The sequence below is a fragment of the Microtus oregoni genome, unplaced genomic scaffold (assembly GCF_018167655.1).
Source record: "Microtus oregoni isolate MIOR12 unplaced genomic scaffold, Mior012 000008F_ref0000371, whole genome shotgun sequence".
NCBI lineage: Eukaryota > Metazoa > Chordata > Mammalia > Rodentia > Cricetidae > Microtus > Microtus oregoni.
The window spans coordinates 45,463,402-45,487,700 of NW_024543067.1; the positions used below are offsets into that span (position 1 = coordinate 45,463,402).

The 24,299-nt window shown below is 42.5% G+C and overlaps 1 protein-coding gene across 4 annotated transcripts in view; it reads right to left on the reverse strand.

Moving 5' to 3' along the window:
• Positions 1–24,299, reverse strand: part of Ntm (neurotrimin) — a 978,430-nt gene that overhangs the window by 119,756 nt on the left and 834,375 nt on the right. For all 4 annotated transcript variants that reach the window (XM_041657209.1, XM_041657210.1, XM_041657212.1 and 1 more), the window contains one exon: positions 2,931–3,056. In XM_041657209.1, the coding sequence (XP_041513143.1) occupies positions 2,931–3,056 (126 nt within the window). The remainder of the gene's footprint in view (positions 1–2,930; positions 3,057–24,299) is intronic.

The following is a 24,299-nucleotide window of genomic DNA, read 5'->3' on the forward strand; positions in this document are numbered from 1 at the left end:
TGGAAACAGTCGTCCTAAAGAGGCGATGAGATTATTGTGAGTTTTCCTAGATGACCTCTGATAAACAAAACTAGGAATTTTCAAAACTACCCCAAGCCAGCAGATCAGTCTAGAGAGAGAAAAGACAATGAAGTCATCAGATTGCCCCAAGTGCCTGGATCAGCTATTCTTTGGGGAGAGTTTCATGTCTATGGAAGAATGATTTGGCTGAGACATGATCCGTCTTCACCACTGGGACAAAAGATGACAACTGCTCACTGTCTTTGGAGACTCAGCAAAGGGGCACATCATTCTCTCCGGAGCTCTAGGCCTGTCCTAGTTCATTTAAAAGAAGCACTTTCTTGGAAACATTTAGTGGGTACAGATGAAGGCCTGACTGCTAAGGGTCTCTAGCTTCAGCTCCGATTTGGCAGCGGCTCAGTGACATCTCTGATCTCCAAAGAATCATCTCCGGGAACACTGGTCCCCAGTGAGTCTCGAGGTGATTAGCCACAGCTTGGCATATCTCATCAGTCTGAAAGTGGGACGGCTAATCTAGGCCCCAGATCTGGACAAAGCCGTTCATCTAAATGACTCTAATCTGCAGGTAGATTCTGATCAGCCTGCTCCTCTCCCCTTGATCCATCTTCTGTTTCCATAGCAGCTAAAACCTCAGGAAAGTGGCAGCATCCGGCCCCGGCTCATGTGAAAATCTCCTAGGAAAGTGAATTGACTTCATGGCCACAAAAGGAGGAACAAAGAACACCCAAAATACAGCAGAACCAGCCTCGAATGAAAGGGAAGGAAAAACGGATTGATGCAGAGAAAGAGAGAAGGGAGAGATTAAATGAAATCAAGTCAAAGATATTTAAAAGATAGTGAGAAAAATGGAAAGATCAAAAAATATAGTGGAGACGCAGGCAAAAAAGGATTGGACAACAGAAGGTATCTGGAAGAAAAGGCTAGAAAATATCAATACAATGACAAAGAGCTGGCTGGCCAGGAACAGGACAAGAAGGAGCAGCAAACTAGAGAGTCTCTTGGAATAGGTGAAGGAAGTCTACTCCAGTGATAAATGTTCTGCAGTCTCGAAGGCAGACTGGCCTAGTATCTAATAGCACTGGGGACTCAGTGACATTAAGCTGTGATAAATGGGATGAGTAGACTTGAAAAGCTGTGCATCTTTCCGCCTTTACAAGTGTCCCAGGTCCATTTTCCATCACTAATGATCTCATGCAGGGCTGAGGTCTCCTCCCAGACTTAAGCCAGGCCACACAGAGGGTCATTTCAAAAGGAGAGCCTGGCCAAAATGCAAAAGTTCGACCTCATTCCTTTCTTCAAAGGGATACCATTAGGAAGGATGACCACACAGTCTCCCAGATCTCAGGACAAATACAACCAGACATGTCACAACTCTGAGACCATCTGTCAGGGTGCATTGCTACGGTCTGGGAGGAAATTTCATATTTGAAGCTATTATAGTCCAACACTGTTTTTTTTAATGTGATTATGGAGGCACTACCATCTTTATGAATGGGGGCCTTAGATTCCAGTGAAGAACATGCTGGAAACAGGCAGTCTTTAGTTATTGGGGCCTTCTGGGATATACTCTTGAAAACAGATAATCTGCCTGGCCCAGTGGTTTTGTTCTTTCTGGGGACAATCTCTAACCAACAATGAACTGCTGTGTTGATGTAGAAGGTCAGCCCCATGATCTTAGTAGAAGACAACATAGAAGGGACATTGTACTTCAGACATCCTCCACAGACATCTGAAATGTTTCCGTGAACCACACCATAGCGCATCATCTCCTTCTACCCAAACCTGCTTCCTTCCCTATTTCTCTACAGAAGCTGATCTCAAGAACACCCCTGATCACTTTCCTCCACATCACTCTCCTCAGAGTCTGCTGTGGGATCACACAGCCTGTGGCAAGTAGAAAACCTCCACAGGGGTGCATTCGGGATCCTTAACCTTGCTCTACCTAGCAATATACATGCCTTCATTAGTTCAAACGCATGCATAAATCCGTATATAATTACATACATCAGCAAGTGATCAGCAACATATCTGAAGGCCACTATCAATGCCTTTGCTCATGTGTTACTGTTTCTTAATAAACTCCTTGTCATTAACCAATGTATACTACTCAGTTTTCTCAGCCTTAACCAGTACGTGTTACATGGTCATATGAGTTCACAATAGCATAAATTTGTTAGTTTGGGTTTAGGGCTAATTCCCCCAGTTCTTAGAACAGCCTGGGTAATTGCATTTCCTAAAATATTTGGGAATGAATGAAGCAATATTCTGTCCATTGATAATAAATAAAAGCCACCTCAATGATAAGTGACATCTTGTCAGATCCTAGAGGTTCAAAGCACAAGCCACTGTTTGGTCCTCAGAACATCTGAACATTTTGGCAACATCAATTTTGCAACTCAGCCACATATTATGTGATACTTGTTATCTAGGAAACATTCAAGAAAAACAACAGCTAAACCACAAAAACAGCTAATGACCAGATTTTTGGCAATGCTGAAAAAGCAGAGACTAGGGAAATTCCTTGCTAGGAACATGGCATTTAGAGCTCTCATCTGTCATTCTGTGTTTGCATTTCCTATCTTTTCAGATAGCAGCTGGACCATGTCACCAACACAGCACTCCCATCACCACTCTCCATGGGACAAGTGCACACAGAATATCTTCACCAACTTTCCCCCCCAAACTCATGTGAAATTAATCTCCACAAGATTGCAAACAGATAATCAGGTACACCTTCTGAGACTGTCACAGTTGCGGCCACTGTGCACAGAACACTCATAACTGCAGAGTCACGAGCTGAATCCGGAATACCAGAATCTCAGAGCCCATTGGATCCAGGAGCCGGTACCACAACCTCCCATCTGTGTCGAGCAAGACTCCTATTATTTAACATGAGCTGCTCCTCTTACCTTTGGGAGAGATATGTCTCCAGGTTACTGTAGGCTCCGGTCTACCTGTGGCTATGCACGTGAGGCTAATGTTGTTTCCTTCATTAATGGAGATATCTGAAGAAATCTCTACAATTTTGGGAGATACTGTGGAGACAAAACAGGTAGAAGGAACATAAAAATCCAGCTCTGTGCATTGTCTTAAGGTAGACACTGACAGAAGAGCCCAAAGATTGAAACAGATGGACCACACTTGTAAAAGATGAAAAATTAGAAGAATTACCTTAAACGTGGAAAATAAAAACATCTTACCTTGAAATTAGCTTCCAAATTAAACACGAATACAAAGTCCAGAAGGAAATGAACTCCACGGCAATGCTGCAGTAACTCTCCCAATTCTACCTTCTTACACCACCCCACCACAAACACACCTCCAACACAAGCCCATGAGTCATTCTCATTGAATTCAGAGGTGGCTTTATGTAATGCAGTTCCGAACATAGCACATATCTACATAAATAGCATGGATTCTCCCTGTTGCCTACCTGACATAACAAGGTTCTCTAGGCCAGCATACGAGGACAGTCAGGGTTCAAGGATCAACTAACCTCTCCCAGCCATCTCTAGTGGCCCCCACACCCACCCAGCCTTGCTTTGTCCCCAACACACCATGCCCTTCCTGGTCCTCATAAGAAGAGCTATGTCCTTCCTTATATCCTATGTAGATAACCCTTTAAGACCCAGGTCTTTCTTATTTCCTTCACAGTCTACCTGTCCCCATTAACAACACAAAATCAGTTCTGCTTCTTCACCCATGTTTCCAAAACATAATATACACAGATGCTTGGGCATTCATATCTGTGAGCTATGCTCACTCCCCGACTGGATGAGTGTTCACCCCTTGCATTCCAATATAAGGTCTTAAAGAAGATCCCTTTTCATTGTTTAATTTTATGTTTTCATGCATACAGTATCTTTCATACAGTAAGAAAAACTGATCATTTTTAGACTTAAATCCACATTATATTTCATGTAAAGAGACTGTGTGTGTGTGTGTGTGTGTGTGTGTGTGTGTGTGTGCATGTGTCCATTCCTGCACATTAAGATAGAAATTAAGAGTAAGCAATACAGAGAAAGTAGTGGGATGGGAGGCTCATTGTTCCACAACCTAGGATATTTAAGATCTAACACTGTAATTCGCAGTTGATCATTAAAAGTCAGAGTGTGCCTGTTGGGGATAGAAAGACAATTGATACATTAGTGACTAAGCATCTGCTTTGCTGACGACTTGACATGTAAATTCCTAAAGTCTCTTAGTTCTACAGTTCTAGAGAACTCCTGCAGATGTAAAAACTCTATGTATTTTACTCACATTATCTTAACTGTAGCGTTTTCTTCTGGCGAACTCTTGGCCCTACACATCTGCCTGGTCCCTCCCTGCCCCACCCAGTTTGGGCATTCACACAGTCTTGCTAGCTTCTTGGAACACAGGCTGCCTGCAGAGTGTCTATGCTGGCCTTGCAGACATCGCTTAAATGGTGCAGGTAAGTAATTTATTGATCTGTAAAGCACTCCGGGATTCTCTGCAAGGGATTATGTCACGCCAACGCCAGGCAATAAAATAAAAAAATGATAGACTTTGTGAGCACAGGGTGATTTAGGGGTTGTAGTTGGAAGTGTACGTAAAGTACATTTTAAGTGGAAATCAGCCTGCGTAATGAATTATTCTTGCTTTGGAAGGCTGACTGGGAGTTCATTTTCCTGGCTTCCTACATGATAGCTAATCTGCTAATCATACACTAGAGAACAATGGACAGTCCCCAAGTGGCATGGAAGGTGGAGTGGGCCAGAGCTGTCAGCACAGTAAGTATATTAAATGAGACAATCACACCTCATGCTTGGAAGAATCCTCAAGAAACGTCTCCTCCCCCACCCCTATCATTTACATGTGGAAACTATCCAACTCATGAAAGAAATGTTGGAGAAATGCTTGCCACCTCTCCTAGCCAGCTTAACAGCAGATTCTGAAAGAGGAACACTGCCCTGGATGGAGCCAAAGGAGAAGCCATGCTTGGTATGGGACTCAGGAGACTACAGGCACAACCACAGTGGTGAGAGCTAAATCAACGAGTGCAGATGTTCTGGGATAGAAAGTATCATTTTCTAGGAGGCATCTCATAGCACACTGTCGACTTTAAGATTAAATTAGAGGCTCAGAGCACACCCTTGACATGAGGACTTTAATTCTATCCTCGGCACCTCCCTGAAAAAATTAAATTGAGCTGGCAAGGAAACACTGTGATTTTCGCTAATTCCTGCTCATAAGAAAGACTTGGTCAAGTAAGAGGTAGGTTTTCTGTATTTCATAGTTTCCATGGATACTTTCTATACCTTACTTCTCTTAATGCAGGCTGTCAGAAACATACGAGGATTGCTTTGTTTGCTTGTATTTATTCATTCACCCATTCATTTATTCTCTTGTCAATATTCATGAGTCACTTTCCATATGCCAGCATCGTGCTAAGCACTTAGAACATAAAGTCCTTGTCCCTAAGGGTAATGCAATATAACAATATAAAACAGACAGGAATCCAACCTTTAATGTATTGTGACACAGAGGGACTCATCAAATGCTATGAGAGCACGGAAGTTAGATGCCTAAACTTGACTGTAGGTGGGTGCTGCGTGACCTTTTGGGACATGGGACAACTGTGTTAATTTTTAGGGGCTGAGTAAAAGTTTATCAAGTCTGGGTTGGAGAGGAGGAGAAGTTTGTTAAGCAAAATGGGTGACATAAGAAAAGCACCATTAATGAGAACTTTTGTGCCCATGTATAATCAACCATTATTGGAAGAGATTTTTCTTTAGCAGCTGGGCCAAAAGGCACAGAGTGCTTGTGAAAATAAACTCTATACACAATTGCATATTAGGTATTTCATGGCATGCAGCAATATACCAATCTGGTTAGCTCTCCAAGTGCTTTCAATTTGGTTGGGAGAAACAATGCATTAAAAACATTCTATTGAATTGGAGGACAAAGCAAAACGGACCCAAAAATTATGTGTGACTGTGAAAAGAGGGATGTATGTGATAAGTGCTGTGAGCTAGAAGGAGGGATGACCACGGTGAATGGGGGTACCAGAGGTGAGTTGATCCACATTAGCATCTGCTTTGGAAAGCAGCAAACAAGAAAGCATCATGTAGTGAGACCCAAGTAGGGCTGTAGTACAGGGACCAGAAGTACACTGGCATGGATGGGGTTGCAAAAATTATTTATGAGGTACTCCAATAGGCGAATGGGGTTGCAAAAATTATCTATGAGGTACTCCAATAGGCAACATCTACCAGCCGAATGCAGTGTCCCACAGGACTGCAGATCCTGGATCTCCCAGGTCACCTTCCTTATCTGCAAAGGGGATCTGGCATTTGTGAGGTTCTTCAGGAGACTTAAGAAACAACTTCTGAAATGACAGGAGAACAGTTTCTGGAAACATGAGGTTTTCAATAAATGAGTTTTATGCTGCACATGGTTGGCAACTTGTGTGCAGTATCAACACAAAATTGACATTCAATAAATTTCATAAGAATCAATGAAAACGGGATACAAAATCAATGAGGTACTGGGGAGCCAGATTGCACACCAGCCTGGAGGGTTAGGTCCTGGGTTGTTAACCTCAATAGGCTACGACAAGTATTAGATTAAAAATAAAAAAGAATGCCATAATTCTAAAATTTTATTTTAGGAAGAAGAATCTGTTAACCACATGTCAGAATGAAGCTGGGAGAAATTGGAATTAGAGAAATCTATCTACATGAATAATATTCAAAGCCTGGATTGAACTGTTAGCTCCGGAAAGAGAAGGAAAGGAGAGGATTGGAGACAGTGCCAAGGAGCACACATGGGAACTAATGATGGCCTGGAAGGGGAGTGGGTCTCAGAGAAGCAATTTGCTTTGTGGAGAACTTAAGTTAGACTCATTCTGATTTAAACATGATGATGGGAAAGATGCTGGGGACAACTCGGGGACAACCAGGCAGAAGTATCCTATTACCCATAGGGGTTACATTACCAAGAGCACAGTTGAAAAGTAAACTGGGGAGGGCTGAGAACAGTGCCACAAATTAGATTGGCTGAGCCCCAATGGTGCCTTACAAAGGGATGCCACTTCCTGCGCATGTCAATACTTGATGACTGAAGGCACATGAGGTCTGAATCTAAAATATATCAATTATATAAACAGAAAGTCTAAGATATTTAGGATATATTAAGGAAGAAAGATAGAAATCAGGTGAACCATATTCTGATGATAAAATTCTACATTTAATACATTTTTATTGAGGTTTCATCTGGCTACTAAAGAAATCTAATTCAAATATGTAAATAATTAAATAAGGTAATTATTAAAACAATATTCCGAGGAACTTTCCTATTCCTGGTGTAGCTTACAGTGCCCAGGTGTTGAGTTTTAATAATTATGTCATTAATAAATAGCAATTTGCTGTTTTTAGCACACAGAAGATATCCTATTAAATCCAAATTAAGATGCTTTATTAAGCACTGTGCAGTCCTGTAGGGCTGAGAATGCACATAAAGGCTTCGACCAGGTACTTCCTAGAACTCATGCAGATCTATGCCTCCCAGATGGCTTCCATCGCTGCCAGAGGCACTTTCCTCTGCTCACGAGCGAAGGTCTAGGATGTCCAAAATCACTCAGGACAGTGTCCAGGGCAGGGATTTCTTGGTTGCTGTGTCCTAGGGACTTCTGACTTCACAGTGTTAAAAGACCAAATCCTAGGTACTGGCCACCTTTTGGCTTTCAGACCTCACAGAGAGACTCAGGCCACGATAACAGCCTGAAGCAAAATGTCCCATGTTGATGGGGAAACTATTAAAGATGCAGCGACTGCATGCCAGGCAAATCCTACCACACAGCTGTTTTGCTTAGGAATAGGTCAGTCTGTGTGGCAAGATATGGGACTATCTTTCCTCAATCCGGACTAAAACAGGGTCAGCCAAGAGCATAAAGAAAATGCTCTTATCCTAGAAGTCCCTTCGTGAAATGCATCCCACTTCTCTCCTAGCCTCACCCCAGATACCCTCCTGTCTGTTGCCTCCACTAGTCCCAAAACACCTCAAACTCTTCCTGATCTAAAGGTCCCTCAAGAGTTCCCAGTTTTCTTCACATAGCTTGTCTGTCCTCGCCTTTCCATCCTGGCCTCTCAAAGATGTCTTCCATGGCCATCATTTCTAAGATCGAGTCTTCATACTGGGTTAATTGTTCCATAATCATTGTCTCTTCACTTACTTTGTGGTGCTGGAGAACTGAGTTGACTGCCTTCAGCATGCTAGGCAATCATTCGACCACAGAGCTACACTCTCAGGCTGGTCTCTTCTAAAGGTTCTCTGGGTCACTGAACTGCTCAGTACATGCCTTCATGTCCAGCAAACTTCATGTTCATGTTTCACAGATGTGTTATGAATGAATGGGTGTTTTTGCAAGGCTGAACAGATATGTGAACAACTGAAAGTCCCTGAATATCCTCAAGATCTATGTGGCACACACACCATTGATGATAGTATTCAGCTTTCAAATGTGCAAATATCTCCCTCTATATAGATCACTGACATAATCTCTCTCTCTCTTACACACACACACACACACACACACACACACACACACACACACACATTTTCCTTAGCAATTAACCCAGTGAATCGGTATTATTTCTAAAGTAACTCATCATGACAACTTTGAAGTGTTTCCTATGACACAAGACTTCTACCATTGATATCAATAAACCCCGGGCTAATGGTAACTCCTTATTCATCTAGTGATGAGCTGAGAATGCTGATGTTCCATAGGAGTAGAAACCTAGGAAGTTATTCAAGGACGCATAACTGAAAATTGCAGTGAGATGTGTGAGTTTTGGTAAGAGAATTTATTGCTAAAAAAGTCGTTGGAATTACAAGTACATATATAAAAACCATATCTAAAACAGAAATGTGACACCCATGTTTTGTGCACATTGCCTGCTTGGGAAACCCTGTTGTGTATTAGACAATTTGCAGGGAATGAGTTCACTGATAATATTTTAAGAATCGTATGAGGAATTTCCATTATTATTAATCATAGATGAAGGGAGAGTTAGAGGGACTGTAGTCATTTGTTCAAGGGCAAATTGCCAATCAGGGATAAAAACAAAACGTATCAGTAAGTTATGGGTTCCAACCCTGAACTCCTTAGGTTTTGCTAAAAATATCTACCCCACATCACCACCCACCCAATTCCTTAATCATGGAACCATGGGCAAGGGTTATTCCTCTCATCTGAACACTTCCATCATTTGCTCCATCCTGCTCCTTCTTTTGTAGCTCCATGGCAACACTGGTGTACCCATCAGGAACTTAGATGCAGGAGACTCTCAATACTATGTGTACAGTGGAATTCTCTACCACAGAGAGGATGGGAGGATCCACCAGTGTGTTTCTGTTCTAACTTCCCACCTCTGCATGCATAGTGGAATCTCTTGCTTATTCCCTCCTGAGCCCATCTTGCTCTCCTTCCTCTCATTCATTTCCTTTCATTTTGAACTGAACCAGAGATATGGTCCTGGGGACACTTCTGAAGAAGCCACTGTGGCTGCAGGCACACAGGTCCATTGGACTGCATCTACCTGGTGACAGAGAAGTCATCAATAAATCTGCCTGTCTTCAGTTGACGACTAATAGAAGTTCTTATTAGGTCTACTGTGATTGATTAGGTTCGCCATTCTCTTGCTCCGTTACCTCCCTGTCTTCTATGTTTTCCCCTTCCTTCTTTCTTCCTTTGAAGTATCTACATGCTCCGGTGTACATTTATAGAACTGTGGGGTCTGTGGTGTTATTTAAATAGAGTAACTCTAAGATTTGTATCAGAAGACCAAGCATTAAGTTTAGATCTTCAAAATGCTAGTGATATAAATGTACCTAAATCACTTCACTAGCTGATTACATTAATTATATTAGTATCTTTCTTAACCCATGCTTTATGGGTTGGAGAAAAATATGGAAATATCACATTTTAATACAAGATATTATTCAAGTATGACTCAGTAGTATTAATAGTACTCATGTATCTCTGGAGGCCAATATGAAGAGAAATGCAAACTTCTGCACAAGGGAATTTTCTTGATTTAAAGAACAAGGTGAGATGGTTACCATGCCTGCGCTCCTGTTGGCAGAGGCTATCCAGCGCTCCAGAGGTAACGATGGCCCCTTGAGTAACAGCAGCTTCAGGCTGAGAACTCAATCCCAGCCTCAGACAGGCACAGGCTTCCTCTCTTGCTAGCAAAGAACTGAGCAAAACTGGATGTTCCCAATCCCAGATGAGTCTGAAAATGTGAGATCTCTAATGATACAACCTCGGGCGAGGGGGATTGTCTTTCATCAGAACACGTATGTCATTTGTAACATCTCATTCTTCCTCTCTCAGCTTCTCCATATGAAACCCAGGAAAACCCATGAAGCCCTGGGAGGAACTCCAGTGATTTATTCAGGATTAGTCATAAACCAGTGGTTCTGAAGTCTGCAATGTGGGCCTTTCAGGATCAAGTGCAATGTGGAAGGAAGTTGTTATGAGCTCTGCTCTCGGACACAGTTTAATCATTCCTGATGAAGACAGAGAAGAACACAGTAAACATTCATCACACCATGCTTCCCTGCTTCAGGATATGTTTGTGCAAATGGGATTCCACAGCCCCTACCTATAACCATTACGTGCTCCATTATAGTGGGCACCAATGATGAAGTTGGTAAAAAGTGTCTCCTCATCCATTGTTTTATGTAAGAACATCGGAGAAGGATGCTAATCATGACCCAGCCTGCCACCGAGACATGACTGGCTGGGTTCCAGTTTCTACAACAATGGTACAGAGTTGGGACTGAGTGGCTTGCTTGCCTTACACCACCATCCTGATATGGACCAGCTCCTAAGTCACCAGTTCATCAAAGGACAGACAGATGGAGTGGGAAACCCTGGGTTACGGAGCAACAGAAACAAATTCAAGAGGCCCCGGAGAGCATCTGGCCGGCTGTTCAGCCCAGCTGCTTCTTTGGAGATCCTCCTGGCTATGCCTCAGGCATTGCCTTCACTGTGCCGGGAAAAGGACTGGAGCTACCCACGTAAGCAGCTAAGCCAAGTCCATCATGATGTAGGCAGCCAGACACATGCAGCCTCTAATCAGGTATCTCTGAAAAACCAGAGCCAAGTTTCCACAGCCAGAAAGTCTCCAAAATTAAAATCTGCCTAACCTGAAGAGGGAATCAATTAACCTGATTCACTACGCAGTTTTACAAGGAAGAGGAAAAAAAATAAAAAACAACAACAGGAAAAATGTGTGTGTGTTTGTTTGTTTATTATTCCTCGTGGAAGAAAGATATTATTTGCTGACCACCTAATAAGGACTATATTCTTGCCATGCATTTCCCATTTAATTCAGAACACTCAAGCCTTAAAGACCTAATGAAATTCCACCGAAAGAGGAAGGAAATGGTGAATGTCAGAGTCCAGCTCTTCCTACATGATTTGGGGGATCAAAGTGAATGTGTAGGTATAATTGAAGAGCACTTAGTGGGCTGCTAAACACTCTACAAATGAATGCTATTGTGAGTGAGATAGTATGGAGTCCAATCAATTAGTGGTCAACAGCTTAGCTATTTGCTATACAAACCAACCCTGAAATGCTGACTAGGCCTTCCTTATCCTGCCCTGCTACATCTTCTGAGCAATCCAATGCATTCTCAGCATCCAGAACAGACATGGGGACAGGCAACAATGCTTCTGATATCCCAGCTTCTAAATTCCCCTGGAGTTCTCCACAACCACAGTCCTGCTGCAGCCTCTGAAACCTCACCGCAGGGCCCATTCAATCTTTTTCTTGGATCTCTTGGCATCTTGCTGGAGTCCATTTCTCAAAAGCAAGAAGGCATATGTAATTACTGAGACGAAGTTGACCAATTCAGGCAGGCCACGCAGTGATAATGGTCACTTTTATCCCAGACAGAGTTTGTTCTTTTATTTGTTTCATTTTCCGTTTCTCTTTGTTTTGTTTTGTTTTGTTGTCAGAGACAGGTTTTCTCAGTGTAGCTTTGGAGCCTGTCCTGCAGCTTACTTTGTAGATGAGGCTGGTCTCGAACTCACAGAGATTCACCTGCTTCTACCTCCTGAGTGCTGGGATTAAAGGTGTGCACCACCACACCCGGCCCCAGACACATCTTTGTAGGAGTTTCCTATACATGCTCTAAATGACTAGCCTAGGGCTTATGAAAAGATCCCATTAGGCATCGAGAACTCTGCAAATTCAGCCTTGGTGGCTCCAGTCCCCCGCTATGGGGCAGAGGTGCAGAAATGTTGTTCCTTAGAATGCAGTTCCTGCTAGTCACTTTCTTTTCCAAACTCATGAAGAAATAAACATGCACTTGCTTCTGTTCAGAAACTCACCTCAAGCAAAGAGTTATCTCTTAACTATACTTGTCTGTGCTAGCTAGCACCCCTCCCCAGGATAAATCTGTGTTTCTGTATGTTGATGTAAGTGATGTGAACGCATCTATGAGGATGCCTGCATAGGCTAGCACACTCTCATGGCCACGATTCCCTCCACTCATTCTTTTCCCGCTCTTAAAAACGTGCCTACGTGCTGAGCATTGCTCTCTCTCTCTCACACTACCCTGTTCAGGTCACACGGAGGCCAACCAAGTGAAAATGGAGGCCACGTCCCCAGGTGGTCCCGTCTCAGCACTGAAGAAGTCTGTGTTTGTGCTGTCGATCAGCTGCCTGCCACCTATACACCTCCACGCTCAGCTGCCTTTCTGGTGTCATTTGCACTTTAATTCCTAATTGCCTAACAGCGCTGGTAGTTAGGCACTCAACAATGGCGATAAATCTGCGTGCAGTGGGAATTATGTTGCCTGCACTAGGAAGGTCCCCATGAACGCCTGGCTGGCTGTACCCCTGGCTGCAGGAGGATGCGAATGGTTTCAAGAACATTCCTCTTTCCCTTATATCTACTACCTGCAAGGTCAAGTTAGACAGAGACGAGACTGCCTTGGGGAGAGCTCCTGCCTTCCTCCAGCAGCACAGTAGTGATAATGTTTGTGCCAGAATGAAAACTCAAGTCGTCGTCAGCCTCCTGTGCCAGTGATCTCTGGGACCATCTTAGGCAAGTAAAGACACAGCTTATTATGTGACCTTGACTCTCAAGGTTCCCACTGCAGTCCCAGGTTACTTGACAACTGGTTTTAAACTGATTTTGTGTTCTCAGTCCTTATTGGCACTAAATCCTTCATAAAGGTTATGGTTGAAGCCTCTCCCCCTTAGCATGGGTGGTAAAGAGGATGGCCTGTTTGTGTTGAGCTACAAGTTCTCAGAGAGAGTCATAGCTCTGAGAATCCCCTGCGAAATGTCACAGTGCTGGAGCAGGAGAGGGAGTTGCAGCCTGGGAAAGAAAAAGTTTCAACATGACTTCTTGTTAATACAAAGCTTGTCAAACACATCACCTAGAAATACTGAATGTCTTTATTAGATTCTTTTATCTCCCCCCGAGATTGGAAGGACGCACCAGTTGCTTCTCGGTGGCGATGTCATCATCCAGAAACTAATTAAAGGCTACGCAGGAAGCTAGGGCACTCACACTCTGGAGAACAAAATGCATTAGCAAGCAGAGTAAAAAAAAAATTACAAGTGAACTTTATATCGAAAAGGGCAAGTTGGGAATTTGACAATAACTCTTCTTTCTCCCTCACCAGCTCACAGCAGGTGAAAGTGGGCGCATCATGCTGTCAGTGAATCTTGATGCAAGGCCATCTGCTCCTTAGCATCTCAGGAAAGGATTTCTCCTATCTGGGTACCAAGGGATGAGGACCAAATGACCACTTGCTATGGGAAATGAAATCAGGTAGGTTTCAGCTCAGACTCTGCCCCTCCAATTGAGACATGCAAAGATGTGTATATCTGAATGACATTTATTTACCTGTGCAGATTGAAGCAACTGACCAGTCAGTTCAAAGTTTGTAGGAGTACAGGGAAAGCAGACTGAAGAAGATGATGCACTTCATGCCAACAAAAACCCAGAATCTGTGCCCTTGTTGTCTTTAATTATGAAACAGGCTTCCCCTGTGTATCCTGTGAACATTGTCATTCTACTGCTTTATGGTCACCAAAGGTCTCTCCAGGTGCCATGGCCTTCCCCTTTGGCATTTTTCTGCTCACGCTTTATGGTCTTTCATGTCTCACTATTCAGAGTCCAGACACTGAAACACAATAAACTGTCTTTGTCACTCAAGGACCATCACCCCTTCCCACTGATCCCATGGCTACCATAGACCATGATGCTTGGGACATTCCCTGATTCATACCTTGGTTTGTGAAGCGTCTTCTGTCTTACCGGCTCTGTCTTATTAGCTCCGATTTCTGATTTTTTTGAACACACCTTGTCTTCCACTGGTCTTTTAATAATTATTGACTGGATGACTGACAGTGAATCGTGGAATAAAAGCAAAAGCCTGAATGCTTGCTGTTCACTCAGAGCAGAGCTTAAAGCCTTGCTTTGACACAGCAGGGCCACCTCTGCTTGGCCTACTTTCCCTTCTACTTTTGTCTCAGATGATTCTTGACCAAGGAAGACATATGAGCTAACAAGCATTGAGGGTCATCTAGAGAAATGGGGATCCAGAGAACCAGGGTAGCCAAGAGCTCAGTAATGTTTTGGCATCAATTAGCTTGAGTCCAATCCTGGATATCAGTCCCCTGTTAACTTATCTGCCATCCAATACAGACACAACATACACATCAACACAATTTTTGTAGTAGTAAAATATATATCATCTATGTATCACCTTAAATGTTTTTAAATCTAAAGTCCAATAACAGTAAATACATTTACAAAACCATGTATTTTTGAGATGGTTATCGAATGATTCAGTATTTTGTCTATAACACATGTTACATGTTGCATAATAGCTCATGAAAGGGTGACTATGATGAGAGATTTAGATAGCTCATGTAGTGCCCAGCACTTGCTAAGGGACCACACTCATGAATCTATATACAAAAGCAGTTGTTGTACCTGCTTTGGTTGGAACTGCTCCAACTAGAATTACATCAGCCAGTGTCATCCTAACCCAATTCCAGGGGCCACATCTTATCCAGTCTGAGGACCAATTCTTCGTGTCCCTTATTATTAAGTCATAATTTTCCCTGACTCCCCTTTTCTTACTTAGCTTGGTGTTTCCACCCTGCCTTGTCCTCTTGTCTTCCTGGCTACTCCTCAGTTCATTGCTCAGAGGCGGAGAGTTATATTTCCTGGCCATGAGCCACGTCAATAACTGCTATCAGATGCTCTTGGATTCAGAGTTCACTGCTTTCCTTTACGCCGCACGCTAATATGGGAAATCCTGGCCTCCACACATTTTAGCAACATGGAGATAGAAGTCAGTTTTTTTCCCTCCTCAAAAATGATGGTATAATAATGGCCCTTCCTGCCGGGCTTTCCTAGAGATTTAATGTGTTCACATGTATAAAGAGCTCAGAACAATACTGAGCTCAATAATGTGTGCTCAATAAAGCCAATGCATTTACAGTGTCCCAAATAGAATTCTGGATTCTTCCTCTTCCTACTCCAAAACCTCTTCCTCTCCTCGCATGCCCCTTCTTAATTAATCACACAGTTGCCAACCTAATCTCTTTGAACAAAGAAACAGGAGTTGCCCTTAATTTCCCTCATTCCCTCGCTTTCCTTGTCCAACTATTAAATCTTGTTCACTTTATTTCAAAAAATAACCCTTACCCTCCCTAAATCTCATTCTCTTCTCTCTTGAGATAATTTTCAGCCCTCCGCTTATCCAAGTCTGCTTTATGCTGTTATTTTATTTTTTTTTTTTGGTTTCCTTCTCCCATTTTACACAGACACACCATTCTCTTCACTACAGAGAGATTTTAGAACCGCTGAATCAGGGCTTCTCAACCTGCGGGTCATCACGACCGCTTTAGGGTTACAGATCTAAGATCCTGCATAGCAGATATTTTCATTAGCATTCCTAATAGTAGCAAAATTACAGTTATAAAGATAACAATGAAATAATTTTATGGTTGGGGGGTCACTTGCAGCATTTAGGGAGGTTGAGTACCACTGAATTCTAGACCAATTCTCTCTCTCTCTCTCTCTCTCTCTCTCTCTCTCTCTCTCTCACACACACACACACACACACACACACACACACACAAGTCCCTACCACCTCTATTTATAACCCTCCAGTAGCATCTGACTATAATGAGCACAAAATTCAAAGTTTATAGCTGTGTCTCCAAAACTCTACCCAGCTGGCTTGGGTGGAGTCACCATTATGCCTCAAGCTATTTTCACTCAGCTCTCTGATATGTTCTCCACTCCTTGTAGATGCTAAGCATGTTTTTTTTTTAAATATGACTTTACAATTTCTGTTCCTTATCCCCCCCCAAAAACCCTCTTCACCCAAATTATCATATGGTTAGTGGTTTACTACTTAGATCTCATGCCAAATGTTTCTTCCTGCTCATCCTTTTAAAACAGCCCCACCTCGCCCCAATGGTTTCCCTTTAGCTGTGTATGACACACATTTCCACCTGAATTTCTAGTTTGTTTTTTGAGTGTTCACTGTTTCTATCTCTTCATTGGACTTTTTCCTCCCAGCAGTACTGAGAATTGGACCCAGGAACTATCACAAATCAAGGAAGAAATTTACCGCATCAGAATGTATTCTACAAGGGTTGGTGGGATAGATAGCAGGTAAACATGCTCATCATTGAAACCTGACTACCTCAGTTCTACTTCCGGAACCCTGAGTATTGCTACTGACCTTCATTTATGCACCATGGCATGGGTGTGTCTGTCTTCACCTATGCACATTATGAACAAATACACATGGTATTGCTGTGGGATAATGCTCTTGTACCCTGTGAAGATTTGTCACTCGTACTGGTTTAATAAAATGTTGATTTGCCAGTAGCCAGGCAGGAAGCAGAAGCAGGGCAACAGACAAAGAATTCTGGGAAGAGAAAGGCTCAGACTGCAGTCACCAGCTAGACACAGCAGAAGCAAGATGAGAATGTTTCACTGATAAAGTACCAAGCCACATGGCTAAACATAGATAAGAATTATGTATTAAGTTGTAAGAGCTAGTTCATAATAAGCCTGAGCTAATAGGCCTACCAGTTTATGATTAATATAAGCCTCTGTGTGTTTTGTTGGGACTGTAAGACTGTGGGATAAGGCAGGACAGAAACTTTTGTCTACACAGTATTAATAAGTTAATAAACTTGAAAAAGTTGTACCCTTTAGGAGAATAAAACCTTACATTGTACCCACTCTATCCAAGCCATTTACAGTGGTAACCAGTTCACAAGAAGAACTTTATACATTCAACTACCTCTATCCAGAATTTACTTTACTTGAATTTTTTTATTTACAGTTCTTTCTTCAAACCACTCTGCTGGGATATATTGTAACTATAACATAATCACTGCACAGCAAACATCCTTCTGAGGAAACTTGAGAAGGTAGGACCTGCAATGTGTTTCTCTCTTATTGTGTTTTACCTTGATAGTCTAGCAGTAAATCGAGTTCCACCATTACTGTCCAATTGTGCATTGGTACTGACTCACGCTAATTATCTTCCCTATGGTTCCATGGGAGGAGGGGCATGTTCAAGATAAAGATTTCCATAGTTCAACTACTGATAACTGGAATGAGTAAATTTGTTTCTACATACAACCACAAATCTGCACGTGTGTATGAGGATGTATATGTGTTTTGTTATAAGCGTTTATGTTATAAGAAGTGTGGGTTATATGTATGTTTATGTGTATATGCAGAGTTTGTGGTGTGTGTATATGTTTATGATGTATGTGTATGTAGAATGTATGTGTATGGTATATATGCGTATGTGGTGTGCTCATGTATATATGTGTATTGTATATATATGTGTGTGGTGGTATACGTGTGTTATATTTATGTGTGTGTGTGGAATGTGTGTGTAGTGGGTATGTATATAGTGTAGTGTGTGTGGTATATACATGTGTGTATGTGGGGCGTGCGTGTAGTATATTTATGTGTATATGTGTATGTATTATATGTGTGTGGCATATATGTGTGTATGTGGAGGGTGTGTGGTGGTTATGTGTAAATTTGGGTTATATGTATATGCACGTGTGATATATATACGTGTGTATGTGCGGTGTGTGTGTGTGCATATGTGTGGTATGGACATATGTGTCTATGCGTTTAAAATAAATATGTTTATAAAGAAGGCAGGACAGCCTTACTTCCCACTGAAGAATCTGCCACTTGGTGTGAAGCTCCAGAAATTGTTAACTTGCTTTGGAAAGTCAAAGTTCAGTTTCTTCTAAAGCACTACCTCATCAAAGAAAACAATGGCTTATGGGCTGTTCTCCCTTTTCCAGGAAGGCTGTGTTGAGTACACAGAAAAGCTAAACAAAATCCTTGTCACTGGGCAATAAATTAAAAGTAGGTCTGTGCTACTGAAGATAAATCAGCAACTTAAACATTCCTCCCCTGAGCTGGGCATCTTCAAGGAACATAAGACAGGTGTCTCCAAGCTGAAGTATGGGTTAAAAAACTGTCCTTTAAATTACATCTGGGCTATTTCTTTTCTGGCTGGCTGTATTTTTTTGTGATCTATATGGAGGCTTAAAAAGACGCACAGCAAAATAAATCTCAGTTCCATTAAGCACACACTATGGACTTGCATGTTTGCTCCTATCTGTGGTCTCTCTTCCTTTCTATCATCCCCCACTGCCCCACCCCTTCTCAATGCTATCCAGCATCAGCCCCAGAAAATGTTTACGATTACTCCTGACACTGATACTAATCTAATTCCCTGTAATTGTGATTCATCATCGCGTGGGCTTCCTCTGTTTTATGAAGCTCTAGTGTTCACATCGCAGATATCCTGTAATTCCAGATATAAACTCAGCCTGTTTCTTTCTAGAGTCCAAATGCTTGGCAGTGGGGTAGGCTCTGGTCTACACTCCCAGGCAGAGAATCAGGGTCAGTGGCGACAGCCAAGGGGCACTGCCACAGTCTAGATTAGATCAGCACAAGTGAATGCACTTGCCTTCATTTTAAGTCTGGCCCAAGCCCCTGCTGAGCCAAATCAATATTTAATAATTGTGAGATACGGTTATGTGGATGTGTGGGGGTCTCCATTTGCCCCTCACTGGGAACTGTTTGCAGCAACACTGCACATACAGCAGCTCACAACGCCTGGTGCTGGCTCCTATGGCAATTCCTATTTTTATCGACACTACCATTCACTTCCAAAATGCATAGTAAAGATAATAAGCTAAGTCCCAGGAGAGCTGCCTGGACCAAAGCAGCTAGGGATGAACGGGAGTTCATTACAGCAGGCAGTAGAATATTCCTTTGTGAAGGTATGGAATGGGAAGGGCAGTATGACAAGGAGATGCAGTGAGATCATTTCTGAAAGTCCTTGTAAAAACTCAAAGGCGCATGGTTTTAGGGGCAGAAAAACATGGGCCTCTGCTGCCCTCAGGTCTTCTGACATCCTTAGCGTCACTCCGAACCAATCCCTTTTTTCAAAGTCTCAACACCATTATATCTGAGGAGGTTGGAATAGCTGCAGTGTGTCCACGTCAGCACTGTTGACATTTTGAGCTAGATGATCCTTCGTTGAGGTAAGTGAATCCTGTTTGTTGTAGGATATTTTGCAGTGCAGACACCAGTAGGTGCCATTAGCACATCCCACACAAATTTCTGGTGTTCTATACACTTGGAACAGCCAACATCCAGATGTTGCCACTTGTACCCGGGACATTTACTCCATGGAACCACTGAGCCAACTCACTTTGGAAAAGTCTCCTGAGCTTTCTATGGCATTCTTCTCATCTTCCTTCTTTGGAGATTTGCGTGGAGATGCTAGCCATAGGCATAGACTGCAGTCATCTAGAAGTTTCTTCTGCATGCCATTCTCAGGATATCACTTTCAAAACCAAGTTTGACATTGCCTTGCCCTGGACTGCTTTCTTTCTTAGGCTTGAATAACACAGAGGCACTGTATCTTTTATGACACTCTTTGGTACATAACCCCATCCTAGCTTTTCAGCCTGGGCTCTCCAGGCAAATGTGTGGCCACAGCACTTCCGGCTTTGATGACTGACCTCTAGTGGCTGAAGACACACTAAGCTCGCCTTCCTGCCTTTGTATTTCATCCTTGTCTGTTGAACTCCATCTCACTGCCCCCTTCTGCCGGCCACCAACTCTGCAGGGTCACTAGGTACTGAATGGCTCATTACCAGGGGCAAATACATCAGAGAGGAGCCACAGTCCCAGCGCTGTAATGAATCCTTCAATTGGCTAGGAATGAATGCATTAATCTGGGGCTATTAGAGCCTTTTATCAGGCTGCCTAAAATATACTGCCTTCCCAAAGCATACTGAGCAGGCATTTCACCCTAAAGGGATATGTGGGAGGGAACGCTATATTGGCACTAGCTAAAACAGAACAGCTAAGACAAATATCACATATAGGGGGAGGGGGAGGGGCGCTCAAGCCCAAAATAAAAGGAAAAAGCCATATCATCTGGGAAACTTCCCTTAGGGCGAAGAAGGAAAGAGAAGCAAGACACAGAGGTGCTCCACATTGCAGACTTCCTAAATAGCTGAATGGTGGAAGGAGAGAGGTCCTGGGGAAGAGAAGGCCTTGCTCCAGTCACCATATGATGGACGTGATCATGGGACACATAGTGGAACCTGGGGCTTAGTGTTGTGATTTCACAGTTTGGAGATATAAAGACAAGGCAGTGAGCACATTTACATACCTATTGTTATCCCATGGGCATCCCACTGGGAGCAAGACAAGAATTCAACCATTCAGGTACCAGGCTCCCCTAGAGCTCCACAGGGAGGGAGAGTGGGAGAGGAGCTTGCTGAGCAGTAGAGCTTGCTGGGCTATGGCAAGAAGACTGCAAGAATAACAGTTCTCCTGGGACAGTTTGAGGCCACAGCTTTGATGATTGAGGGCTTATTTGCTTATAAAAAAAGAAATTTTACAATTGCCTTGCTTTATCTTGTGTTTGTGAAAACCAAATATAATAATTCATGTGAATGTGTTTTCATACCAATAAAGAAATGGCTGCAGTGCTAGGGCATGAATGAGGGAATATTTCAGGCCCAAAATAAATAAATAAAGGACAAGTCATTCGGGGCACTGGCCACATGATGAGGACAGCGTGTCTATCTGTTCTCGCTCTGCCATGAATTCCAGTGGTCTGTGGGGTCCTCAGGGACTAGGCATTGAAGTCAAGCTGGAAGCATAGGCTGCATTGGGGACCTGAGTCTGCATGGCGTTCCTTCTGGAGTGATATGGGCTCTGGGAATGAGTTTATTCGGGCATGGGTCAAATCATTTCCCGGTTTTATTTTCATCACACTGTTATTAGAATTTATGACCCTCATCATGATGAGATGGAGACAGACCCTTCCCTTGTCCATGGGGCCCCAGGGATCAAGAAATTTCCAGAATGACTCAATGTTTGAGTTTTGGTCATCAGAGATTCCCATTGCTGTGTCTTCTTTTTCTGTCCTTAGTAAATTTGGAATTAAGAGGGCTTCCCCAAAGCCCAGGGTTTATAGATTTCAACAATGCTCTTAACCTCTGAAAGCAGAACACTTTAGGTTTGACTTCATTTTTCCTCTAATCTCCCTTTTCTAGGGTAGAAAGGGGATTATTAGGAAAGAGTGGCAGTTATTCTTGACGAGGATGAATCAAAGCCAGTGCAGCTCTTGGCTTTTAAGGCCTCTGACCTGAGCACAAAAGCAGGGTCTGCAGTAGAAAGCATAAGCCCCCGAATGACATGAAAGTCATTGAAGCCTCCAATCGCTGCAGCTTCTTCTCATCTCCATCCTGGGCAGTCGCCCAGCTCTTATGAAAGCTGTGTTCTTACAGGCTAAACTTCCCAACTTCTTCCATGCCAGGGCTCTGTAGTCTATTTTTATACTTGTGACAAATAGATCATCTTTAATAATGATAATCTTTTTACCTAATTATAGAGAATTATTTAAAATGATGTATGTTGACCCATAGCAGGATCTCTGAGAATGGAAGCTGACTAGCTGTCCATCAGCAGCTGAATGGGTAATAAAAATGTGGAATATTACTAAGATGCAAAAAAAACCCATACAGTTATCAAATTTGCAAGTAAATGGACAGAGCTGGAAACAATCGTACAGAGTGAGGTAACCCAGACCTGAAAGACAAATGTTACATGTTTTCAAACTTTGGACAGTGTGTTTAAATTGGGATACCGATAAAAGTCATGAAGAGTTAGTTAGTATATAATTAGCACCAGCCACAGGAGATAGGTAAGAGAGAGGAGATGGAACACAGTTAATATGAAGGGGGTTAAGAGAAGAAGAAGGGCTAATTGGGAAAAGAATGTGAATGAAGAATAAGGAAAGGAGTATGGGGAGGGACTACTAGCACTAAAGACCTCTGAAAATGCCATATGGAAACCTAATGTTGTAGAAATTTTCTAATTTCTACACACACACACACACACACACACACACACACACAGGTTTAAGCTGTAATGGGTGTGTAATGTCTCTTCCTGATACAGTAGATCATAAAATCAAAAGCCCAGTGCCAAGCACAAGTTACAGCTTTTCAGGTGTTTGATAGGTTGCTCTCATAGACAATGCACCCATCCCACCTCCACCAAAACCCCAAAACAACACTACAGACTAGTGTTATTGCTTTAGTTCACCCTCCATGATGGAAAGAACCTGTGCTGAGGAAGCCACCAGGTATCTGAGTCACATGAGGTAGAGAAATCCAAGCTGATACCAACCAGAAAGCTTCATCGCTACCGGTTACCTTGTATCTGCAAAAGGTTCTATTGATGGTACAAAGGAGAAAGATTATCGGTATCGACAGTCAGCTATAAAACCCACAGGTTACAATAATGACCTGATTAGCAAGATCTGCTCACTGATGCAATGGTCATCCGGGGCTTCTGTTCCACGTTACTGCTTTGACTTGCTGCTCTGACTTCCCTAAACTATGGATTGTGGCCTGAGAGTTATAAGAAAAATGCCCACCACCCCAAGTTGTTGACTGTCGATCACAGTGTTTTAGCACAGCAGAAGAAACCATAACTGAGTTAAGTAAAAAGATGGTTAAGCTCAGAGGTGAATACCTGCAACAAAAATATGTGCTAGATATGATGGGGCATTGCACATATGAACGGACAGGGCCTGTGACTGCATGAATAAGGCCTGAATAAGATTAAGCCTGCATGGGCAGAGAAAGGGCTCATGAAGTCCCACCTCTATCTGAATAGCTATTTGCAATTGATGGCTTCTGGGGAGAGTGTTAAGTTTTCTTGGGGATAGGGCCTCTGAAAAACTACCTATGCTCTGGTAGATGGTCCTATAACGATGCACTTATTAACAGCATCAAGTGAATTCAGTGGGCTTCAAAATAATAAGAAAGCACATGAAGTTGATAGACAAAAGTGATGGAGGGAATCGTGGGTAGATTTGATCATAACAGTTATATTCCTGCATGAGACTCTCAATTTAAAAGTTATATACAGCAAAGTTAGTAACGTTTAAGATTTGTTTTGGAATATATTATCTTGAACCATTTGTGTAGATATTGGCAAAGGAAGAAAATAACAGTGGTGTAACAATATGCAATGAGATCATCAGAAGGCATCCAGCTCTGATTTGGGACACCGTTTCCTATCAGAGAAGTGCTAGAAGGAGCCTTTGTTTGCATGATGAATAGAGGGCTTATTTCAGAACATGAATGGAAGAAAATTTTCCCCCTTGAGAATGAAGAGGATGGAGAAGAGATTATTTATGTGGACAGAACGCCGCTTTGGTGTGTATTGCCAAAATAAATGTATATGTACATGTCTGATATATGAATACAGACATGCCCATAGCTACAAATATACACACAGCTATATATGCGAACACCTTCGTGCATACTACAGAAGTGAGGGAAAGTGATAGAGAATGCTCTAGCGAAAGCATCTATTGCTTAAGCATGCACAGACTCCTGACACTGAAAGCTTAGAGTTTGGGGGTTTTTTTGGTTTGTTTTGATTTTGTTTTTTTGTTTGTTTAGGCTTTTGTTGTTTGTTTGTATTGCTTTCTGTTAAGTCTTTCTACCTCAGTAGTACCGGGCAGTCATGATTCTTTGTTTAGAGAAACTGGGAGAATAATAGATCAGATCCCGCCACATGGCTGTCACTATATATATAAACAATCCCAGGAGAAGAATCGGCTGTGCTGCGACACTGTGAAATAGCAACCCGAATCAACGGAAATTA